The sequence below is a fragment of the Mollisia scopiformis genome, assembly GCF_001500285.1.
Source record: "Mollisia scopiformis unplaced genomic scaffold LY89scaffold_2, whole genome shotgun sequence".
NCBI lineage: Eukaryota > Fungi > Ascomycota > Leotiomycetes > Helotiales > Mollisiaceae > Mollisia > Mollisia scopiformis.
Window position 1 is genome coordinate 1,397,751 of NW_017263582.1, and position 20,082 is coordinate 1,417,832.

General features: G+C 46.6%; 6 protein-coding genes across 6 annotated transcripts; 5 read left to right on the forward strand and 1 right to left on the reverse strand.

Moving 5' to 3' along the window:
• Positions 1-3: 3 nt before the first annotated feature.
• On the reverse strand, positions 4-5,901 carry LY89DRAFT_713899 (uncharacterized protein). Its single transcript, XM_018218088.1, has 6 exons — positions 3,333-5,901; positions 2,876-2,994; positions 2,140-2,592; positions 1,326-2,070; positions 1,142-1,227; positions 4-1,049 (listed from the first exon to the last, which is right to left on the reverse strand). Exons 1-6 carry the CDS (start codon positions 5,892-5,894, stop codon positions 128-130), a joined length of 4,887 nt encoding a protein of 1,628 aa, XP_018077798.1. The 5' UTR covers positions 5,895-5,901; the 3' UTR covers positions 4-127.
• Positions 5,902-6,415: 514 nt separating this feature from the next.
• LY89DRAFT_182733 (uncharacterized protein) lies at positions 6,416-7,165 on the forward strand. The gene has a single exon (XM_018205624.1). The coding sequence runs from the start codon at positions 6,601-6,603 to the stop codon at positions 7,111-7,113; it is 513 nt and encodes a 170-aa protein (XP_018077799.1). The 5' UTR covers positions 6,416-6,600; the 3' UTR covers positions 7,114-7,165.
• Positions 7,166-12,174: 5,009 nt separating this feature from the next.
• LY89DRAFT_755348 (uncharacterized protein) lies at positions 12,175-13,209 on the forward strand. The gene has a single exon (XM_018221348.1). It carries the CDS (start codon positions 12,354-12,356, stop codon positions 13,077-13,079), a length of 726 nt encoding a protein of 241 aa, XP_018077800.1. The 5' UTR covers positions 12,175-12,353; the 3' UTR covers positions 13,080-13,209.
• A 900-nt stretch (positions 13,210-14,109) lies between these two features.
• On the forward strand, positions 14,110-15,363 carry LY89DRAFT_777195 (uncharacterized protein; the record flags this gene model as incomplete). Its single annotated transcript, XM_018222120.1, has 4 exons — positions 14,110-14,142; positions 14,289-14,348; positions 14,398-14,702; positions 14,841-15,363. The coding sequence occupies 4 exons, from the start codon at positions 14,110-14,112 to the stop codon at positions 15,361-15,363; spliced, it is 921 nt and encodes a 306-aa protein (XP_018077801.1).
• A 2,131-nt stretch (positions 15,364-17,494) lies between these two features.
• On the forward strand, positions 17,495-18,875 carry LY89DRAFT_182767 (uncharacterized protein). The gene has a single exon (XM_018205625.1). It carries the CDS (start codon positions 17,715-17,717, stop codon positions 18,399-18,401), a length of 687 nt encoding a protein of 228 aa, XP_018077802.1. The 5' UTR covers positions 17,495-17,714; the 3' UTR covers positions 18,402-18,875.
• On the forward strand, positions 18,742-19,904 carry LY89DRAFT_693556 (acyl-CoA thioesterase-like protein II; the record flags this gene model as incomplete). The annotated part of the gene is made up of 3 exons (XM_018216643.1): positions 18,742-18,852; positions 18,911-19,804; positions 19,854-19,904. The coding sequence occupies 3 exons, from the start codon at positions 18,742-18,744 to the stop codon at positions 19,902-19,904; spliced, it is 1,056 nt and encodes a 351-aa protein (XP_018077803.1).
• Between the last annotated feature and the right edge of the window lie 178 nt (positions 19,905-20,082).

The window sequence follows — 20,082 nt, forward strand, 5'->3', positions numbered from 1 at the left end:
TCTGATAAATGACCCATAGACTACGGTGCTCCAGCTTGGTTGAGCCAGCCCATACGGGGTTCAACCAAGAGTCCCTACATCAATTACAAGAGATCATTCGGCCCTTGTTTTGCGTCCACATTATATCTTAAAACGAAAACAAAAACATGCTATCTTCCTCCCCATGCGCTTCTGTTGTCTGGCAGCACTGAATTTTAGTGATGTCACTGTAGTCGACGATTTTTCTCTCTCTTTCTAGGGAAACTTCCTGGGCGTTGTATATGGCTTCTGGCATAGATTTAAGCCTCTCAAGCAGTGATAGCCAGGTTGATTCCGTAGCAATGTCGCTCAATTCACAGGTCCGACAAGTGATTGCCGGCATGACGAGAGGTGTATACTCGAGGTTGAAAAGTCGCAGTAACGTCGTCCGTGTCCATCCGCTACGCACTAATGGATAACATCTTAATTCGTCCTCGACAAAGTCCTCGAATGAGATATTCATGTCTTGAAGGAGCTCTCTAAAAAGGAAGAAGGACTCAGAATTTCTCATAGCGCGTGAGAGAGGGGTGTCATCATAGCGATGCTCGCGTTTTTGGTTGACCTCGAAAGTCTCATCCATTACCAGATGGAGATCCAAGCCCTGACTTATGAGAAAGCGATTGGACTTAGGAGTTCTGCGTATACCATACCCAGTTCTGCTTGTGACAAGATTATGTGCGGGAGAGAACCATGCAAGGATCTGCCTTGAATTGACATCACCTACAGCTCTGACGATTTGTGACAACACCTCGACATTATCCAGCCACATGGCCTGGGTCAGAAGCTGGGCAATTCCTCGTCCCATTGCGGGTATTTTAAAGGAAATATCGTCCCTAAGCAGTGGAAATGCCCACAAAAATGCTAAAGGACTATCCAGAGAATGAGAACATGATATGTGACTGCACCTGGCGATCATTAGAAGGCGTCGCAATCCCCAGATTCCAGAGCAATTGACATGATCCGAGAAATCCAGGTGGTCGACGAATAGTCTCAGTATATCAACGTGCTCTCGACAAGATGTTTGACCAGCGCTGGATGATTTTAAGCAGGCGTAGGTTGACACCGATCTTGAAGCTTCATCAGAATGTGTATATTTTGAGACAATTGGACTAGTGTAACTTACTCGCCCATCAGGTTGCGCGCACGAACATCAGCCCCTTGATTGATCAGAATATGACATATCTCCAACTGCCTCGCACGTGCAGCAAACTGTCATGACTTGGTTAGCTAGGTTTTGATAAGCTGGTGTGTGATGTAAATCTCTGAATTCGAAGCAAGAATGCTAGGTTCTCTTTGGTGAGACTTACAAACAGAGGAGTATAGCCTCGCGAGTCAGTGTCCCACGGCGAAGCCTTTCTGCTCTTAAAGAGTTCCTGCAGAGCAGCAACGTCACCGCTTTGACAAACTTGAAAGACTAATGAGTCATCAGGGACAGCAAAATACGTTCTCAGACTGCAATCGAGTCCCCGAAATGACTTCGACAACACTATTTGAATGCCCCAAATTATACCCATCGTAGAGAGCCACCAAGATGGATGAACCACAACAGTTGTCTGGGTCGCACATCCGATTCTCGTCTCATCATCCCCTTCCTCGACTTTCGAATTCTCTGCTGAGAGATTCGTGCTAGCGCGCTTATAGATCGAGTTATAGATCAGTAGACTGCCCAGAAAGTTGGTAATTGCGAAAGGTACTTCGAATCTGATGTTCCGGGATTCAATTCGAAAGTTGATTTTGGATGTTGAGACAATCAGCATGTTTTCCGCTAAGGTCTTGAGTCGGGTGTCGGGTCTAGGATTGACGGCTGAGTTCGCTGGTGCATACGACGTACTCGTCGAACCCCTCACACCATTTTGGGCGGAACTCCGAACACGAGTTGACATGATATGGCACTCTTGTTTTAGTTGGTCGATGTGTTCTTGACACTCAATGGTGCTTCTCGAAACCATTGCGGTCATGGCGGGATCATTCTGCGTCAAGAGAAGTCTCATGCCATGAGCAAGGACCTCTAGATCATGGCGATGCTGATGTTCTCGAATACCAAGTGTACGTCTGCAAGAGGTGATGTTAGCTAGATATACCAGACGAGTAGAAGGGTTATATGAGTAGACTAGACCTCACGCAATCGAGTTCTGCCGAGCTAAAAGCAGTGTTGTTTTCACGTCCTTCAGAGTTTCCTGAAACTTTCTAAGCCTATCCCCTTTCCAAGAAGCTTTTAAAGCTGCCCACTTCTTGAAATTCCTCTTGTGGGTGGAGAATCCTGGTTGAAACCCGTCGATTAGTGCATCTAGAGCAGCCACTCTACCCTGGCAGCTCTCAAGTGCACCGTGGGTTGCGGCCACCGATCTTGAGTACGGCATCTCATTTTGGCTCAGCATCTCTTGCCGTATGTCATCCAAGACATTTGAAACCACCTCCAGGTCTTTGACAATGCATGACACGTTTCTAGGCCCGTCTTGAACTGTTTCCCAGAAGTTGCACAGTTTCTGAACGCCACCGGCCACCTGAGCGGCCAAAGACACGACAGCAAACGCACTTGCGGCGCCTGAAAGCCCATCCATGAACGCTTCCTTACTGGACAGAAGATGAGGGTTCGACTTGGATCAGGCTCCGTTCAGGAATTCCTTGTCGTACAGCTGAACGTCTTGGATGACTGGGTTCAACAAGATTGATATCAATCAAACTTCCTGAGGGCAAAGTAAAAGCACAACAATGACACTGGTGCACGATGGAATGAGATAAATGATGAATTAGAGGAGATAGATCGGGTGGCTCTTCAACAGTCGTTATCTGGAGGTAAGGCTTTTCTGTAGGCACAGCAGGAAGGCTTTGCCCTCACGTGTTCCATGAGCTCTACCCTATCATATCGCTGAAGTCCATGGGAGTCACGATTGCATGCATCATGCTCTTAGTCTTGATATCGCAACACTTAAAATCCAAGGGCCTGGCCAAGATCAATGTGGGCTTAACTTGACGCTAGACTATAGGTCTAAAGGTGGTTCTAGATGTGGCATTGGCAAGGCTGTCGTATTTTGAGGTCCCCAGAGCTCACACATTTCGGATTCCAAATTCAAATTGCACATACCTACTGTGCACAATAAGCAAACTAAGTGTGTCTGCTCTGAGCGCACAAGTGATGGTCTCGAAGGCAGTTGACATTGGGTATCTTCTCGTAACAATACATTCTTTGTACCACTTCCTCACACAGCCTCCCACCTTCCCAATCTTCCAATCTTCTCTCCAGCATTCCTTACTATACACAGAGTTCCCTCCTTGGCAGGACCCCTTCTAATACCCTCAAGTGCCTTACTCACAACGATGCTTCCAACAGCAACTCCTTTCCCCTCGGCCAGATTGAACTCCCCAGTGGTGACAAAACCAATGAGATCTTCCTCATTCGGCACAAGCAGGTGATCATCACCATTCTTGTCCGCCGGATATTGCAGCGGTGGGTTCTGGAGGAGGGACTGCGCAAGGAGTCTTACACGTTGTGGAAGAGGTGCGTCGAGAGGAATGCGGCCCAATTTTTGGCCTTTAGTCTTTGGCAGAGGTTTGGAGTTTGTGGTTTGGGGTAGCAGAGAAAGCCAAGCTTCGCGAGTCGTAGCTGGCTGGGTGTCTGGTGGGGATAAGTCCAGATCAGATGATGAAGGCGACGATGAAGGGAGTCTGTAGATGCGAGCGCAAGGAGTGGCGACGCCGCGAGAGAGGAAGGTAATTCGGATTGTTGCTACGGAGTTTGTAGATTGTGGCTCGGCATCTCGCGAAGAAATTAAGGATGTGAAGTCCTTTCTCGACATATGTTTAATAGGGACCTCAATAGCTTTCGATTGTGTTTTGACTTCAGAGACTTTGCTCGTGTCTTGCGTAGTCGTGGTAATGTTCGACAAATCGTTGTCTGGCAGCGGCTCGATACCGATGATCTTTTCAAAGTCGCAAGCCCAGCCTCGACCAATTTCTCCTTTTCTTCCAGCACCCAAGTCAAGGGACGTCCACTCAATCCGTTTGCCTTTAGGACGTTTGGCCCAGTCTTTGTGTCTCTTCAGTCGCTGCTCGGCTTCCCAAGCAAAACCGGCTTGCGTGGCAGGATAATCTGATGGAAACCATGGCACACCTTGCTCGAAGCACACTTGCTGAGCCTCTTCTAGACCCCCGAATCGAGGATTCCCCCCGGTGGAGAGCGGATAGTGCATTAGGCCGTACCAGATGGGAAGAACACACTTCCACGGAACTAGTAAAGTCCATGAGCCTTGAGCTGCAAGTGACGACGCTCGAGATGTGAGGAGCATGGTTGGTATTGGAGAGTCATTGACAACCTTTGAAGGATAAGTACCAGGCGGTGCTAGAGCTTTCCGCCGGTTGATGGATTTCTGAGATGGCAATCGAGTCGCCTTGAATCGAGCATCTCGGTCAAATAATGCCGAAGATCCAGTCGATGCATCAATAGGCCAGGTTGATAGTTGCTCAAGCAAACTAAAACTTGCATGTTCATCATTCACGCTGGGTAACTTGATAGGCCTTGGCGGATACCTTAATCGTGGATCCATGATTGGAAACGATAATATAGAATTCAGGGGTAATGAGCCCGGATTTGTGACTCCGGCAAGTGTTCGGAATGTCTGTCCATGGATATCCTGATTATCGTCTGAGTCGTGATATGGATGCAATATACCAAGGAGTGCTTCGGTCGACCCAGGTCCTGTGATCTCAATACTGCCAATCTCAAACCGAAGATCTTCAACGTGTACTACAGGGCGTTGTAGCTTCGAGAGACGCAGTACTTCGGTCCATGTCTCGAGAAATATCGATGGATGGATTCTGATGAATACTCGTCTCATGGCAGGCTTCTTGGGCTCCTTTTCGATATCTTCACATGGATCGCGTGACTCTTGGGGACACCACAAAATTGTAGAGGGGCCAATGAGAATGGATTGATCTTTGACTTCTCTAGACAACCACCCGCTCCAACTTCTTTTGCCAAGTCTCCATTTTGTGGCCTTTTCGTCCCAAAGTCCGGGCTCAACGACGCCCACCGACCTCAGCAGCTTTTCAAGACTCAGACTTGGACCTTCCAAACCTATTGTGCTCATATAGCTCATATCCCAACCCACTGCTCCTCTGGCTACACTAGCTCTATGTGTGGGTCGATATGACTTTTGTGTAGGCGTGAGAGGTATGGCAAACCTCCACAGCGGATCTTTTGGTCCTGTCATAGTCGCTCTCTTAGCATGCCACATATGTGTAGGCAACCAAGTTTTGTGAATTTGCCTTTTCCTGAACTTCGACTTTGGTTTTGGAGGATCGTTCAACATGTCCTTCCTTAGTTTCGGCCGTGCAGCTCTTGTCTGGACACCAGCAGCTTTCGTAGGATCCCTCGCTTTCAGAGCCCTCTTCTTTTCTGCCAGTATGCCCAACTTTTTCGCTGTTTCTGCACGAAGCCTGCCTCGAGAATTTTTGGGTTCTCTTTTGCTTGCTCTAACAGTCGGTGTATTGTCCTCTCTCATCTCTCTCGCAGCTTTGTTCTGCAACCTCTTGGGCACCCGCTTGACATTGTGGCTTGCAGTTCTCCGTCGCATGTCGCGAGGGACTGATTGGAAGGCTCTCGTCGTAAGAGAACTTTTTGCCTTTTGCATGCCATTTTGAAGGGCTTTGATCTCGAATTCTCGGGCTTTGAGGAAGGATTGGAGGTCTAATTCGCCATTCTTGAGTGCTGAGTCTGCCGTTTGTGTCATGATTGATCGCGCGTCGCTGAGCTTGACGCGTTTGACACCACGTTTGGTCGCAGGTCTATACCCATCCGAGGACGACTGCGGCGGACTTTTGCGTTTCTTGGCTACATTGGAAGCTGCAGACACTGCCAAGTGCTTTTTGGGAGGCATCGCATAGTTTCAATTGTGAAGTTCCCTCAAGAGTTTAGGATATTTTTCGTATATTGAAAGCGGGAATCTGCGGCAGAATCCCGATTGGGAATTTTTTTTATGAGCCACACGCTCAGCTAAAAATGGAACAGTCTCAAAAGGTTCATTGGGAAGGGACATTCATTTTATATTATGGGCAATATTCATCTGCCTCCAAAATCCGCCCTCCCACCGTCTAGTTCTGTGGGTGGTGGTGCACCATCCATTTCTCGATGCACTCCATAATTATAATTTGTCGTTTCTGTCCCAGGTGAAAATGCAGGCGGCGGGCCAGCTGGGCTGCCATAGTTGCTCATCTCCGTCTTGGGTTGAAATTCTGTTGGGCCATTCTGGCCTTGATGCAGTACAGATGCATTGAGCAGCTCAAATTGTTCTTTTTGCTTGCGGTGTGATCGATATGCCCAGAATCCCACTCCGACACAAGCAAGAGCAAGTACTCCCAGCCCAACACCCAAGCCTATAGCTGTACCGTTGTTTGAGGAGCTTGATGCTGTTGCAGAATTGCTTGCTTGTAAGGCGCCACTGGTCGTTGCTGCTGTTGCCGAAGTTGTCACTGCTCCCGAAGTCGTCGCGGGTCCGGTGGAACTTGCGACGGATGCTGCTGATGTCGATATCAAGATCTTTGTCGCTATTGAGGGAACGATAGTGATGAAGTGAGCTTCGCTCGATGACTCGCAAGTTGTTGTGTTCAACGCTCCACACCAAAAGCTCTGTGGTCCGTAGGCTGAACCGCTATTCGAAAATGGGCAGGGATATACTAAGTCACTGGAATCAGAATTCTTTTGTTCATCTCCAGGCCGATTGGAATGCAACGGCGTCTGAAAGGGGTTTGAGAGCGAACAAGACTTACGATTTATCCACTCGTCACCAACTACGCAATTTCAAAGTCAGTGCTATGATACCGACGAGGGAAGCGGGTTACTCTTACTATCATCGCAATATGTCGGACAGTCACCACCCCAAGTATTTATACAAGCTCCTCGATAGACCAGGCCAAGACTACCATAGCATAGTCCGGATCCAAGACAACTCTCTCCTGAAAGACAGCAAGACCCTGACGTTGCAGTCGAGTTGGTGCATGGAAGATAATTGTCTGCTACTGAACCATCCTTCCAAACACAAGTCTGAGCCACTGTCGCCGTGGTCGCCATCGACACTTTCCATAGCATCAGCTGCGTGAGGAGGTATCTATAAAACATTTCGAAATATACACAACCTCGTCAGATGGCTGCACTTGGGATGAGGAAAAATGTTGGTGCCAGAGGAGAGAAGGACCACCGCCTCTAAAGACTCCCTCCGAGCCCTTGCGGTGTCCATATTTCGCTTTCGCAAGAAATTGCCAGAATCCTTTTAGAAAACCCACAACAATCTATTCCATATTTCGTGCACTTATAGGCTTTCATTGGATGTTGCTTCAAGGTTAATGCGAAGCAGGGCTCCTGATTGGAAGAGGAATGCAATTTCGCAAAACCACGCCGATCCGAGACAGGCCTCATCTGCAGGAGAAAGGCGAAGCTTCAAGCATGATTCGAATCCGTCAGCCCTAGATCGAGGATGGCATTGTGATCTGCAAATTTGAAAGCGCTGAATTCTGTGAGATGTGCTTCATGATACAGTACGTTGTTCGGATTCGGCGAATGAAGTTCAAGCATCCACCAGCTCTAGCGGCTACTGGGAACTTATTCCTCGCTTGTAGGGAGTTCTACTGCAGTCCCAAAACCTTAACCGTCGACTTCGCTTAGCTGGCCGACTTTATCACATTCGCTCTAAGTCGGCGGAAGCGGAATGCGGACGGTCGCGAAGTGCGGATACCTAAAATCGCGTGCTAACACCACTAAAAAGCGCGTTCCTTTCCTTCTCCATCGTCCGCATCCAGCGTCCAGCGACACTTCATTCCATTATGCCTCCCGATAACTGCGCCCACTACTATCTCGAAGATAGCTACAGTATCGCTAGCGATTACGCGTCCGATTCCAGCTCTTGCCCAGAGGTTGTTTCTCCTCAAAAGCGTACGAAGACTCAAAAGCGGATTGCACTGCATAAAGCCAAAAGATGGTGTTTACGGCATCCTAATGAGCCTCAAGCAATAACTGCTGTTATTTTCAAAGTCTCATCTACCTCGCTATTTTCTAGTATAATGCGGCCTGCTAAACCTCGTCTTAGTAGGCAGAATAAAATCTTGAATTCAATTACCCGAGCTCTTGTTATTCGATTTATTTAAGCATATCTCGACTGTAATATAAACTTTACTACCGAGATTGTGTTCCAATTTATTTGCAAACTTCGAATTCGAGCATTAAAAAGCGTCCCAATAATAGATTAGTTCACGCAATAGTGGAAAAGTAATAGATTTCATCGAATAAAAACTAAGCCTTTAGACATAAAGAGGGTTATTGTACAAGATAAAGAGGAGGTGAATTATTTTTTTGATGGGCCAATGGGACTACGTGCTATTATTAAGAAGTACGATGTCAAGAGATTAGATTTCGAGTAGGGTGCCCGAAAGGGGAGTATGTGATTGTACTAGTGGATATAAAGGAATTATACTCTTTTTCCCCTAAAAATCGAAAATTTATCACGATTATCGAGGATATTGTAGCTTCTAGTAAGAAGCCTATTCCACCAGCAATCGTTGTAGAAGGCAAACATTATATGAAATTATGGTACAAAAATAGGCTAAAGGGTAGGGAGTTAGTTTTATTATTTGAAAATAGCTTCACTACCGATCATATTAGACTTAAATATTTAGACCACTTTATCTAATACACCGAGTTTGGGCCAGATAAACCGTGGAAGATCTTGATTATGGACAATTATAGTAGCCATCGTACAGTTAAATTCGTTATGAAGGCTAATGCCAATCATATTGCATGCCTTTATTTCCCTTCTCACTTTACTCATGTCATGCAACTTTGCGATATTGGGTGTTTTTAATGCTATAAGCATTGGCATTCGAAGGCAGTGAATTATGCTGTTAGCACTTTGGAATTCGAGTACTTACTCTCTTTATTTTTCCGCGATCTAGATAATGTACGAGCTACAACTTTTACTAAAAAAACTATCAAGAGTGCTTTCAGAAAGGCCGGAATTTGGCTTATCAACAAGCACCAAGTTTTCAAAAATATGGAGAAATTCATTAGAGAACTAAAGCCAAAAAACTCTGATTTGCCCACGCATGTACACTAATTAGTAGTCATTTTGGAGTAACAATTGATAGAGTTTAAAGAGAAGGCTAATGTTTTCTCTAGCCCAAACAAACATCGATTTTATGACATAGCGGACCGAGCTACTGAGATGCTTTGGGAGGGCCAGAGCTACGTAGTACGCAATGAAATCTTGCACACTCAGATCGAAGAAACCCATAAGCGCAAGTCGATCTCACGGCGCCGCGTGCAAAAAGGAGGGAAAGCTACTGGGGAGATGATGCAAAAAGTGCTCGCAATTAAAGATGCGGCTGCAGCGAAAAAAGAGGCTAGCAAAGAGCAGAGGATGCTGACCGCCATCATTAATAAGGATAAAAAAGAGCTCAAAGCTCGAGGGGTGCTTGCTCGCAAAGGAGAGAAAGCGAAAGTTAACTACTTGAAGGTGCAGGGAGTAAATGAGGCTAATCTAGGTGCAGCATACTTGTTTATATCCATCCCTAATCTCGAAGCTAATGCTACTCAACCTCTGACATTGGAAGCTTAATTGCAAAAAGAGGCCGAAACTCAAAAAGCTCAAGCTCGAAAAGAGGATTGGATAGAGGAAGACGTCGTCTTTTTCATTAATATAGAAGGCCACTTGCCCCCCGCTTTAGATATTGAAAAATATTTAGATAATAGTAGTAGTGAGGAGGATTTAGAGGATTCGGACGATTCGGATGCTGAAGAGAGATTTTAGAAGTATTAGTGTAATATTTTGTGTGTGCGATAGGCGTAAATAAATGCATTGGTACTTTTTTTTGCTTATCCGCACTTCGCGACCGTCCGCATGCCGCTTCCGCCGACTTAGAGCGAATGCGATAAAGTCGGCCAGCTAAGCGAAGTCGACGATTACTTCGTCCCATCTGCTCAAACACTCCTACTCTGTCATCCTTCACTATCATACACTTATGGTTTCAAAACTCCATTATTGAATCCTGGATTGCCAATTAGATGTTAGTCACCGCTGCGAAGCCTCCCGACGTTTTTCAGCCCTGGAAATCGGAAACCAGCAGCCAACTTTATTTTCAGCCTTATCCGCCGCCAGCAAGCCACTTTGATCGGAGCTGGCGGCTATCTCACGACGTGCCTCCTTTTCGTCGCTTATTTGTCTTATCAGGTATCGATTGCATATGCTATTTGAGTATTGCACCTAGATCTCGTCTGATCTAATTCATGTCCTGCCCAGAGTAAGGAGCTCAGCTGCACGTCATTCAAGTGATGCAGCGAACCTAGCTTCATTTTGCGCCACCAAAGAGATGCATGTCACCATCGAGTTGAAACGGATTGCAAAATTTAGCAATCGTTTATATTTTGTACAGATCCTGGTGCATTTTTAGATGGAATAAGGTCCGAAAAGTTCTTGCTTCGAGCCCGAAACAAAAGGTCACAGGGAAGATGTGATGATTTTCAGAAATCTTTGACCCTTTTCTATGCGAGCAGGTCTAGAGGGAAGATGTTACAATGAGCGAGCGCTCACCCAATTTTCACAATTCTACTTCAAACAGGAATCATTTCGCTGAGCAACCTAAAAAATTCGGAAGTCATCCAGTATCTTTCTGTTTGGTGATTAAGCAAGAATGCAGTGAACCACCAGCTCGAAGATTGGGCCACGTGCTCCAGATCATATCAGAGCTCACCTGCGTTTAGGCCATACAAAAGTAAATGATATTCTCCTTACAGCTTGTTTCATATGCTGTTATCCAACCTTTCTATTCCTGCTATTACGTGTACCAATCCTCGTTTGGTCACCTCCAGCAACCCGCTCCCCTCCCTGTTTATTTCAACGAAACAGAGCTGGGACGATGTACACCCACCATGTGGGCGCAGAAGACGTCCCAACTACTTTCGCAGACATCATACCCGGACCTGGAATGCCATCCCTCGCTTCGATTATTCTAAATTCAGCAGTCCTATATCACCAAGCGTGTGGGCTGCTAAGTAGGTTCAACTCGAGATGCACACTTACTGGAATTAAGGCTAACAACTCTGCCCGGACAAACCTTACGTCTACCAATGTTCGCTCACTCGTACTTATGGTATGGAATGATGGTCTACCAGAAATCATAGGGAAAAGGAGAAGCTGTTTTTGGGGATAGCTATGGTCTTCACCATAACAAATAGACCTGGCATTCTTCGAGTCTTCGCAATCATGAGATCGTCTTTGACATATATCCTTGTATCCTCCTTTGAGTTTCAATAGCCCTCTAGCTTCATCGACACAGGAGACCGACTCAAGTTACTCAAGCGTGATGTTTTCGCGCTTAGTTCAGTAGCTCGGCGCCCATTGTGCTAAGGATATTGATACCAGATTCATCCACAAACTTGCTCTACAGTATTCCCAGGCTCATTCGTCCGGTGCTGTAAATGTTCCAGGCTTTGAAGGCGAACGAGGTTTTCAAAACACATCGAGGGTGAAGTAAAATCTTGACATTTGAGCAGTGGGGACGCCGTAGTGCCGAGATGCCAGTTGTGTTTACAGCATTGTCCAATACTTATGAACCATCTGAATAAAATGTGTACCAGGTGAGCGATCGACGCACTGAAGTTTCAGTGACCTAGGCCCTGTAACTGCCAAAAATTGGAATGTCTTCCCAAGCGGCACGGGGCGTTGCTTAGGGCGGCGATACAATAACTTTAACACAGCGTCAAAAACGCTTTCGCATTTTGTCAAGTCAAGCACCGACATCCTCATGACGCGAGAGCGTGATCAAATCGGCTCAAAGGATAAATTCCGTGCGTCGTCATATCTGTTAAGTCTTCGAAGAAGGTCATTTTCTCGTAATGAAGTGGCTCAATTGATTCGCCCTCGAGAAGAATTCGGAACGTGTCCATTCAAAACGACGACCTTGGAGATTCTCAATTCCTACCTCTTCCTCTAAAGCTAACACCACTTGTTACCTGTCTCTTGAACACTTACATGAGACATTGATTTAAGATGGAGCATAAAGAAAATCGCGTCTGGACCAGTCCTTGCTTGCACGTGGCGCTTCTGAAGCTCTCAAGACCAGGACAGCATAACTGGTCCGCAATATCAAACTTTTACGTTTAAAGAGCAAAGATGAACAAACACGCTGTTGCAAAGTCAAAATACGAGCAGCATAGCAACTGCATGCTCTCTTTGACTCCATTCCGTACATCCGCTGTCAAGAAAGAATGGAGTGTTTGCACTTTGTAACACCCATATACCTCTTCCCGGACCTGACTATGGTTCTTGGCTTTCTCTGGGGCACAGTATATAATGACTCTCTTCTCTGTATGGGCAACCTGGGTCGTCTTGCTAAGCCTTGCTCTTGTCATGGCTGCTCCAAGTAGCGTGTTCGCATCTGGTCATGCTCTATTTGGTAACTTTCAACTTGGCGCCTCGAGGGGCACTTGCACCAACGGACCAGCTCAAGCCCCAGCACTCTTCTACACGCCCAAGACCGAGAACAATGTTGCCCAACCACTCGATGTAGTCTCACTATCGTCTCCCATCGCCGAGATCGCGGCGACTGCGCTCAATCCACAGTCGTGTATGTATTGCAGAGGCAAGAGGTACGACTACACGGCCTATTTCCATAATACCAACATCTTCTCTGAGCCACCACATGAGTTGCTGAAGCTGGTCGAAGAGTCGTACCTCCAGAAAAATCGTCTGCAGAGCCTGTTGATCAACTATGCGCTACGAGAAATCCCTCAGGACAGTATGGAGCAAGCTCGGAAAGGCATGGAGGCATGGGAGACTGAGGTCAACAATCTTACCATGACGATTGGAAGTAACGAAGCTCTGGAGCAGTTGCGGTCGTGGTCAAGCGATATGATGCGACAGCTTTGGCAGCATGTGCTCGGAGTACAGAAAATGAAGATGCCTCCTGGAAGGACGAAGGAACTCACTTCTCAGTTCAGAAAGTTGTGGGAAGTTGTTTGGATCAGATGTGTCTCGATGAAATGCTCTATTCTGCAGGAGGAGACGGCGACCAATTAGTCCTCGATGGTACGGGGGACGTGCTCTTCGGGGCTGCTGTCGCCTGGTTGACTACCTCAAGCCGGAAGTGTCATGTCATGTTGACGCTGGGATCATGCCGCTCTATTTCCCGGATAAAGTCAACTGGGGTGTGTTGAGTTGAGTTGCAGATGGATCGGACGAGAACCGGTTTCCTCTGATTTGTTATGGCAGTGAGCAGAATACAACCTTGAAGTGAAACTTCATTGGGATTCTGGTGACTTGCCATTCTTTCATAGCAAACGCGCAGACTCTCTTCGTCAGTCAAGTTCGGATGGGAGAGTCCCATTTCTTGATCTCGTATCGTTGCTCCGAGGGAAGTTCTCCCTGCGATCCTACTGTGTCAAGTCAGGCGGCACGGTTTAGATTTGCAAGTTCGACCGACAGCTCGATTGTATCATCACTACTCAAAAGGGCTAATACACATACGGCAAGTGCGCATCATTGACTGCATAATGTGCTTCTCTTATCTTTCATTGATCAAAAGATGCGGAGTGATTGTTCTCCGTGCGGTTTTTACTCGTCGGAAAGCTATGGTTTCTTCGCGTAATTTATCACAGGTTCCGCCAAACTTTAGATATTGTCAAGTTTTATGGCTCTACTTTGAATTACACGATAGTATGCTCTCACTCTCTTTGCTGCTTGCAAGTGTTGATATCGTAAGACTTGTTTTTCCTCTATAAAAATGCACTCGCACTCGCACTCGGGATCCCACTTACGCAATGCAAAAGTTGCAGACCGTGTTTTGAGAAAAGGCTTGGCACTTCAGACGGACCCCCGCCTTGAACCTGCATAATATACACGCCCTATGAGAATGTGTGAAAGGATCAGTTAAGCTTGTTCTAATCTCGTGTTCGCTGTGTGTAGTCCGCGCGTCGTGAGCTCGCTACTTTAAGCATATGTAAGCGAGTCCCGCCAATCATTCAGGAGTACCACACTAATCTTGGTGACGATGGTACGGTTCATATCTACGATTTACTGTAATGCATGGGTTGAATCCTTTCGCTGCGCGATGGTCGAGCCCAAGGCTGGTCAGCTCGCGACTGTATGTTACACGCAAGCAGCTTGGCAGTCTTCTCGTATAAGCGATATTCGGGTTACTCGACCAAATTTGACTCTTTGCTCCAAGTGGATGGCCGCCAGAGTGTCTGATAATCTGGTTCAAAAATTTCTGAGCCACGGTTCCACTAGAAACTCGGTCCTAAAACAACTGTTCAACGCTCTCTACCTCGCAGAGTCATCTCAGCTCAGGTAAGTCGTGAAATGTGCTCTGAACGGTTGGGCACTGATAATGAAGCAGCTAAACCAAGACATGTTGGATCTTTCATCACCATTGTTACGGCGGAAAATCACGGCTTGCCTCTTCGTCCTTTTCTCTGCCATCTGCTTCCTTCTCACCAAGACAACCTTCAACTCTTACCCAACATTGTTGCAGAGTCTTCAACCTAATCGACCCTCACATCGACAATCGCTCTACAAAACATGGACTACCATTCCGATTACTTTTGATACCCATCCAAAGGACATTGCGGTTATCATCGAAGACCGGCCTTTATCTAGACTTGTGCCATTGTTATTACACTTCTCCAATGTCCTTGGACCAAGGTTCCCCATCGTCACCTTTACCTCCTAAGATCTCATTCCAGAACCTGCACCGTTCCGACGCGCAATAGACGAATCACGAATCATAATCAAGTTCCTGCCCCCAGGCGTCCATGCCTCTACTCATCGCGAATACAACAGGATCCTTACCACCTCTTGGATCTGGGAGGAGCTTTCTCCTGCAGATCATGTCTTTTTGTTTCAAGGGGACAGCGTCGTTTGTGCCAACTCACCGTATACGTTGGATGACTTCCTCGATTACGACTTCATCGCAGCGCCTTATGATAGATGGATTGGAGAGGATACGAGTGATGGACTGTCACTGAGGAATAGGACTATGACTCTAGATATTGTCAAGGCTGTCGACTTCGGAGATCTGACTCAACCCACGAACCCACATTTTGACGTTGTGAAGTCGGAAGAACAGTGGCTAACCCAGAAGATGAAAGATATTTCCGCATCAACATCCAGTGGACTTGGACCTCGCCTGCCAAGCAAGGACGCTGCGACGAAATTTTCGGTTGGGAGAATGTGGCATGCGAGAGCTTTTGGTTATCAGCAACTTGCTGATTTGAGCCCAATTCAAAGACAAGAACTGGATGTTTGGTGTCCTGAACATCGACTTGCGATCGAGAGCTTGCCTTTCGATCCGAGGGTTGTGTAGAGGGAGGGCTGGGCAGCTAGTCGAAAGCTCGAAGTCGGTCGACGCGATCGAGAGGTGCTGAGAGCTGGCTGTGTAGAAGGCTGGAATCGAGAGGCTAAGAGCTAGGTATTGACCTTAGTATAATGTGACGGGACACGGAACGGCATGTAGGGCAGAAGCGGTCTTCACTTAGAATACTAAGGTGAAGAGCCTAAAAAGGGGCTCTCAGAGCTATATATACAGGAATAAGGTCACGTGACGTGGAAGCAGCCGCAGAGCCTCAGGACAGAGATCAGCGCTGTCACATAATCTGGAAATAAATATATTATGATATTTGTATCCGTGTTTTTAGCGTCCACGATGTTCTTCAGCAGAAGTTCTTCTCTACGTCGGGTTGGTTGAGAACCTTTGAATTCGAAAATGACTATCCGAGAAGTATATTTTGACTCAGCATGTCACGGGTAGTTCCCTTGTTTACCCAGGTGGTTCTCAAGTCAATCCGTTTTTCGAAGCTGAGACAAACTTTTCCTTTCGAATTGAGTGATTCTAAGTGTTTTCTTGTTCTTCCTTAAGCTGTAAACATGAGCTTTATTGACTAGGCACGATCCAAGCACCAAGCATCTACCGCATTCGTCAGATATCTTGAACTGCAGCAAGGCTACTCAAGGCTTGACTACGCCACTTCCCTATTATCAAGAGTGAGATTCTCCCAGAAGATACTCAGTCTAGTCAATTTCGTGTTAGTTGGCCAACATCGCCGCTGTTGCACATATGGTTGAGAAAGCTGCATTCGGATAATATACCTGTCAATAAAAGCCGCAGAAAGACGCAGCTTACTACCTAGGTAGCTTGTGGGCCTGAGGCTGGTGCTACAAGCTGTCGAAAACGTTGACATTGGATTTCGAAAAGCCACTGTAAAACATGTTCTGGACCCGATCCTCAAGTACAAGTAAAAGCACAGATATTGCTCCTTGCTTGGCAGAAGAGCCTTCTCAGGGCTGCAAGCATATTATCTCTTGACTTTACTTCTTGTATTGTTTCGTTTGCTATGTTGTTTTCTCATTTTCATGTGGAGCTACTTGCACAGTGGCTGAAAATTTTTCCATCGCATTCGCGTTCTGTTCTGAATAGGTTGACCATAAACCAGGATTGATTCGGTTCCATGTGGATGGTACGATTGAGCAAATGGAACTGTGATTGTTTCCGAATATTGATTTTCTCGTTCCCTTTGTGGTGTTACTTAGGTACTAAGCGATCCGTCAGCTTTTGAAAAATTTCATCCAATGCACCAAGCGAAAAGTATTACGAAATATCGCGAAGCCAGATTTCTTTTGGCCAAGACACGCGTACTCACCTGTGCATGATGGTATTGAGGATTGCTGTGCCCGCTGTGCCTTCCGATTTTGGTGTGTTGCTTTCTCTATCAGCTCGTCGTAGTCTTCTTCGTATGGTAGCCCCGTGGGAAAAGGGAACAACTAGACTCACCGCTCAATTGCAGCACCTATCCTCAGCCTAGACTAAGTCAATGGGTGAAGTCTATAAAAGCAGACTGTTTCCTGGCAATGTTCTATCACTTCCACAGTGAACACAATAAAGACATCTCATAACAATCACTTCAAAGACCTTGCAACCAAAACGAGACTATACAATGCAACTCATCCATACTCTTCTTTCCATAGCCGTTATGGCTTCTACTCTTCTCACCACCGTTCATGCTGCCCCAGCACCAGACCGCGTTTCACCACTCCGAGCGCGTCAGACTATTGGTGCTGGATGCAGTGGTGGTAGCTACCTGTGTGCCAACAATAACATTGTAAGATATATCATCCGAACACTGAGTCAGTGAAGTACAATCCCTGACAATACGACCGAATAGCTCGAATGTGATAACGGCAGTTATATACTTATCGATCAATGCGGAAGTGAGGCTTGCGAATTCATCAACGGATCTCCATACTGCGTTTAGGTACGTTGATGCTTCATACTCTCACCTCCAAATTCAAACTCTAGACAAACAAAAAGAACTGATACAAGGGCAGGAGATTTCAAAGCTGGGAAATGGGCATCTAAGACATATCGACTTGGGCCTCACGTGATGGATTGGAGAGTAATGTCTGTTTTGGGAAATTCTTGCCGTGTATAGTAATCAGAATATGCACAGTAAGCATGAACTTGTGAGAAGCAACAGAAAGCAAAACTTTTCCATTCCTCATGATTTCGGGTATCCAGCAAGGTCTAAATAGCTGTATATCCGGTCACCAAAGATATATGAAGAGTGCTTTCAGCACATTCTGCACTTCTCACATGCTCTTCACACCATTCTTTAAGCATATTGAAAGTTACTACAATTGAGCACCTGCCCAAATACTGTCATGCCTTCAATTGTGCCCACGAAACTCCTAGCTGGCGTGACCGTCCCAGATACACCACTCATTGACAAAGCACTCGCCTTCGCCCGCGCTCACTGCGACGAGTTTACCTATAACCACGTCGTCCGCTCTTGGCTCTTTGGCCAATACATAGGCGATCACATTCCCGAATTCAAAGAACGTGACATCGAAGTCCAAGCAATCGCTGCCATTCTACATGATCTGGGCTGGGCTACCAGCGGCGATCTCGTCTCCAAAGACAGGCGATTCGAAGTTGACAGCGCTGAAGGAACTCGTGCCTTTTTGATTCGCGAAGGACAAAAGGAAGATTGGGATGCTCATCGAATACAACTCGCATGGGATGCTGTAGCCCTCCACACCACTCATTCAATCGCTTTGTACAAGCAACTGGAGGTCAAATTATGTTCGATGGGTATATTTGCCGATTTCCTAGGACCTGAGAGGAGTCCTGGAGGAGTCTTGACTAGAGAGGTCTGGAATGGGATCATTGCAGAATTCCCCAGACTGGGTTTCCGCGGAGAGATAAAGAGGATCTTGTGTGGTCTCTGCAGTACAAAACCTGCCACCACATATGACAACTTTGTGGCAGAGTTTGGGGTTGCTTATGTGGAGGGGTACAGCCTCGAGGGCAAAAGATTTGTAGATGTCACGGCCGTTGCTGAGGATTAACTTGGTCTCTGTGAAGGAGAAAGTGTTGAGTTCCGATTTCAGTGTCAATATCCTGGTGATCTCAAAAGAATTCTCGGTTTTCAGGTGTTGTTTTGCCTGAGTACCAAAGCATGTGAGAATAGGGGACGAAAAGCCGGGGTTATGGTACGGCGCCAACGGCAGAATCCAGATGTTGGTCCGAACCTCGGCTGCTTCCAATCTCGATACTTTTTATCAGGCCTTGAGAATCAAATAAATGAAACGCGTCAGATTCTTCACTAGCTTGCTATTGCATCGACCACCTCTCCTTCGTAAAATCCCAATTCTGAGACCACAGAGGCGGAGCTTTGTGATAGAAGCAATGGCAGATCGTCCAGACCGTCGAACGCTTGTCAGACAACCACCCCTCGATCCTTCGAAGTCAGCAATTGAGAATGTTTTAGAACTGACAGAATTGAGTGCGATTGCTCCTGTATGCCACAGACATTCATTGCACCATGATGTGCCCTCAAGCTGACGGACAATGACAGGATATCTTCACAAATACACGCCCACTATGGCACCCTCCAGGAGCAAGAGGCATCTACGGCGGCGCAGTCATTGCACAGTGTCTCGCAGCAGCTCAACGAACGGTTCCTGAGAACTTCACGGTTCATAGCATGCACTGCTACTTCGTTCTTGCAGGCGATAGCGAAATACCAGTCGTATACTATGTCGAGCATGTCCGAGAAGGGAAATCATATGCGACAAGAACAGTGCAAGCTAGGCAGAGGGGGAAATGCATATTCACGACCACATTATCGTTCGTACGAGAGAATAGCGGAGGCAAGAAATTGGTTCAACATGCTGTGTCTCTGCCAGACGAGATAAGGAGCCAGTACGAGAGCCTACCCAAAGTGGTTGAGCAAACGGGAGAAGGAAACAGTCCATTCATCAGCCATAGGATCGAGATCACGAATCGAGCCAGCCAGTCTCCCCATGAGAAGAGGACAAGACAGTGGATTAGAGCGAGAGGAAGGATAAGTGAGAAAGGGGGCCATCAAGCACACTTGAGCGCACTGGCATACATGTCCGATTCTTACTTCATCGGCACGATATCGAGAATCCATGACTTATGGAGATTCGGTGCTCCAGCAAATCAGAAGACGGACGCCGACGAGATGAGTGCACGGGAAAGATATGTGAAGAAAGTGCAAGAGTCCGAAGGGCTTGAGCAAGATCCTAATAACAGCCGAGGTAGACCAGAGGTGGGCATGATGGTTAGTTTAGATCACACGATATACTTTCACGAGCCAAGACGCTTTCGGGCAGACGAGTGGATGTTCACTGAAATGGCAAGTCCTTGGTCTGGAGATGGAAGAGGATTGGTTCAGCAGCATATATTTGCTGCCGATGGGACTTTGATTGCAACCTGTTTTCAAGAGGTAAAGTTTCCTATACCCAAGATGATAGCGACCGCTAACCAGCTCACAGGGGGTTGTGAGATTAAAAGAAGAACGGAAACCTTCTGCTTCGAAGCTATGATATTAATGATACCTTTTATGTCCTGAGGGCTGTCTTATTTACCATAGATCTAGATACTCATATATGTATGGATTTTGATGTACCCTTTGCAAGTGACATGTTTCACCTCATCAATTTCTTTGAAAAGAAAGCAATGATAGGTCTCCTGGCGGAAGAAAACTGCTTTGATTGATTTCTT

What these genes read in the sequence shown, in the direction of transcription:
- LY89DRAFT_182767 (XM_018205625.1), top strand. Translation starts at nt 17,715, where the DNA reads ATGCCTTCAATTGTGCCCACGAAACTCCTAGCTGGCGTGACCGTCCCA.
- LY89DRAFT_755348 (XM_018221348.1), top strand. Translation starts at nt 12,354, where the DNA reads ATGACTCTCTTCTCTGTATGGGCAACCTGGGTCGTCTTGCTAAGCCTT.
- LY89DRAFT_713899 (XM_018218088.1), bottom strand. Translation starts at nt 5,894, where the DNA reads ATGCCTCCCAAAAAGCACTTGGCAGTGTCTGCAGCTTCCAATGTAGCC. An exon ending in GCTCGGCAGAACTCGATTGC is followed by an intron (nt 2,071 to 2,139) that starts GTGAGGTCTAGT and finishes CACCTCTTGCAG; the next exon opens with ACGTACACTTGGTATTCGAG. An exon ending in GAGGCTATACTCCTCTGTTT is followed by an intron (nt 1,228 to 1,325) that starts GTAAGTCTCACC and finishes AAGTCATGACAG; the next exon opens with TTTGCTGCACGTGCGAGGCA.
- LY89DRAFT_182733 (XM_018205624.1), top strand. Translation starts at nt 6,601, where the DNA reads ATGACTCGCAAGTTGTTGTGTTCAACGCTCCACACCAAAAGCTCTGTG.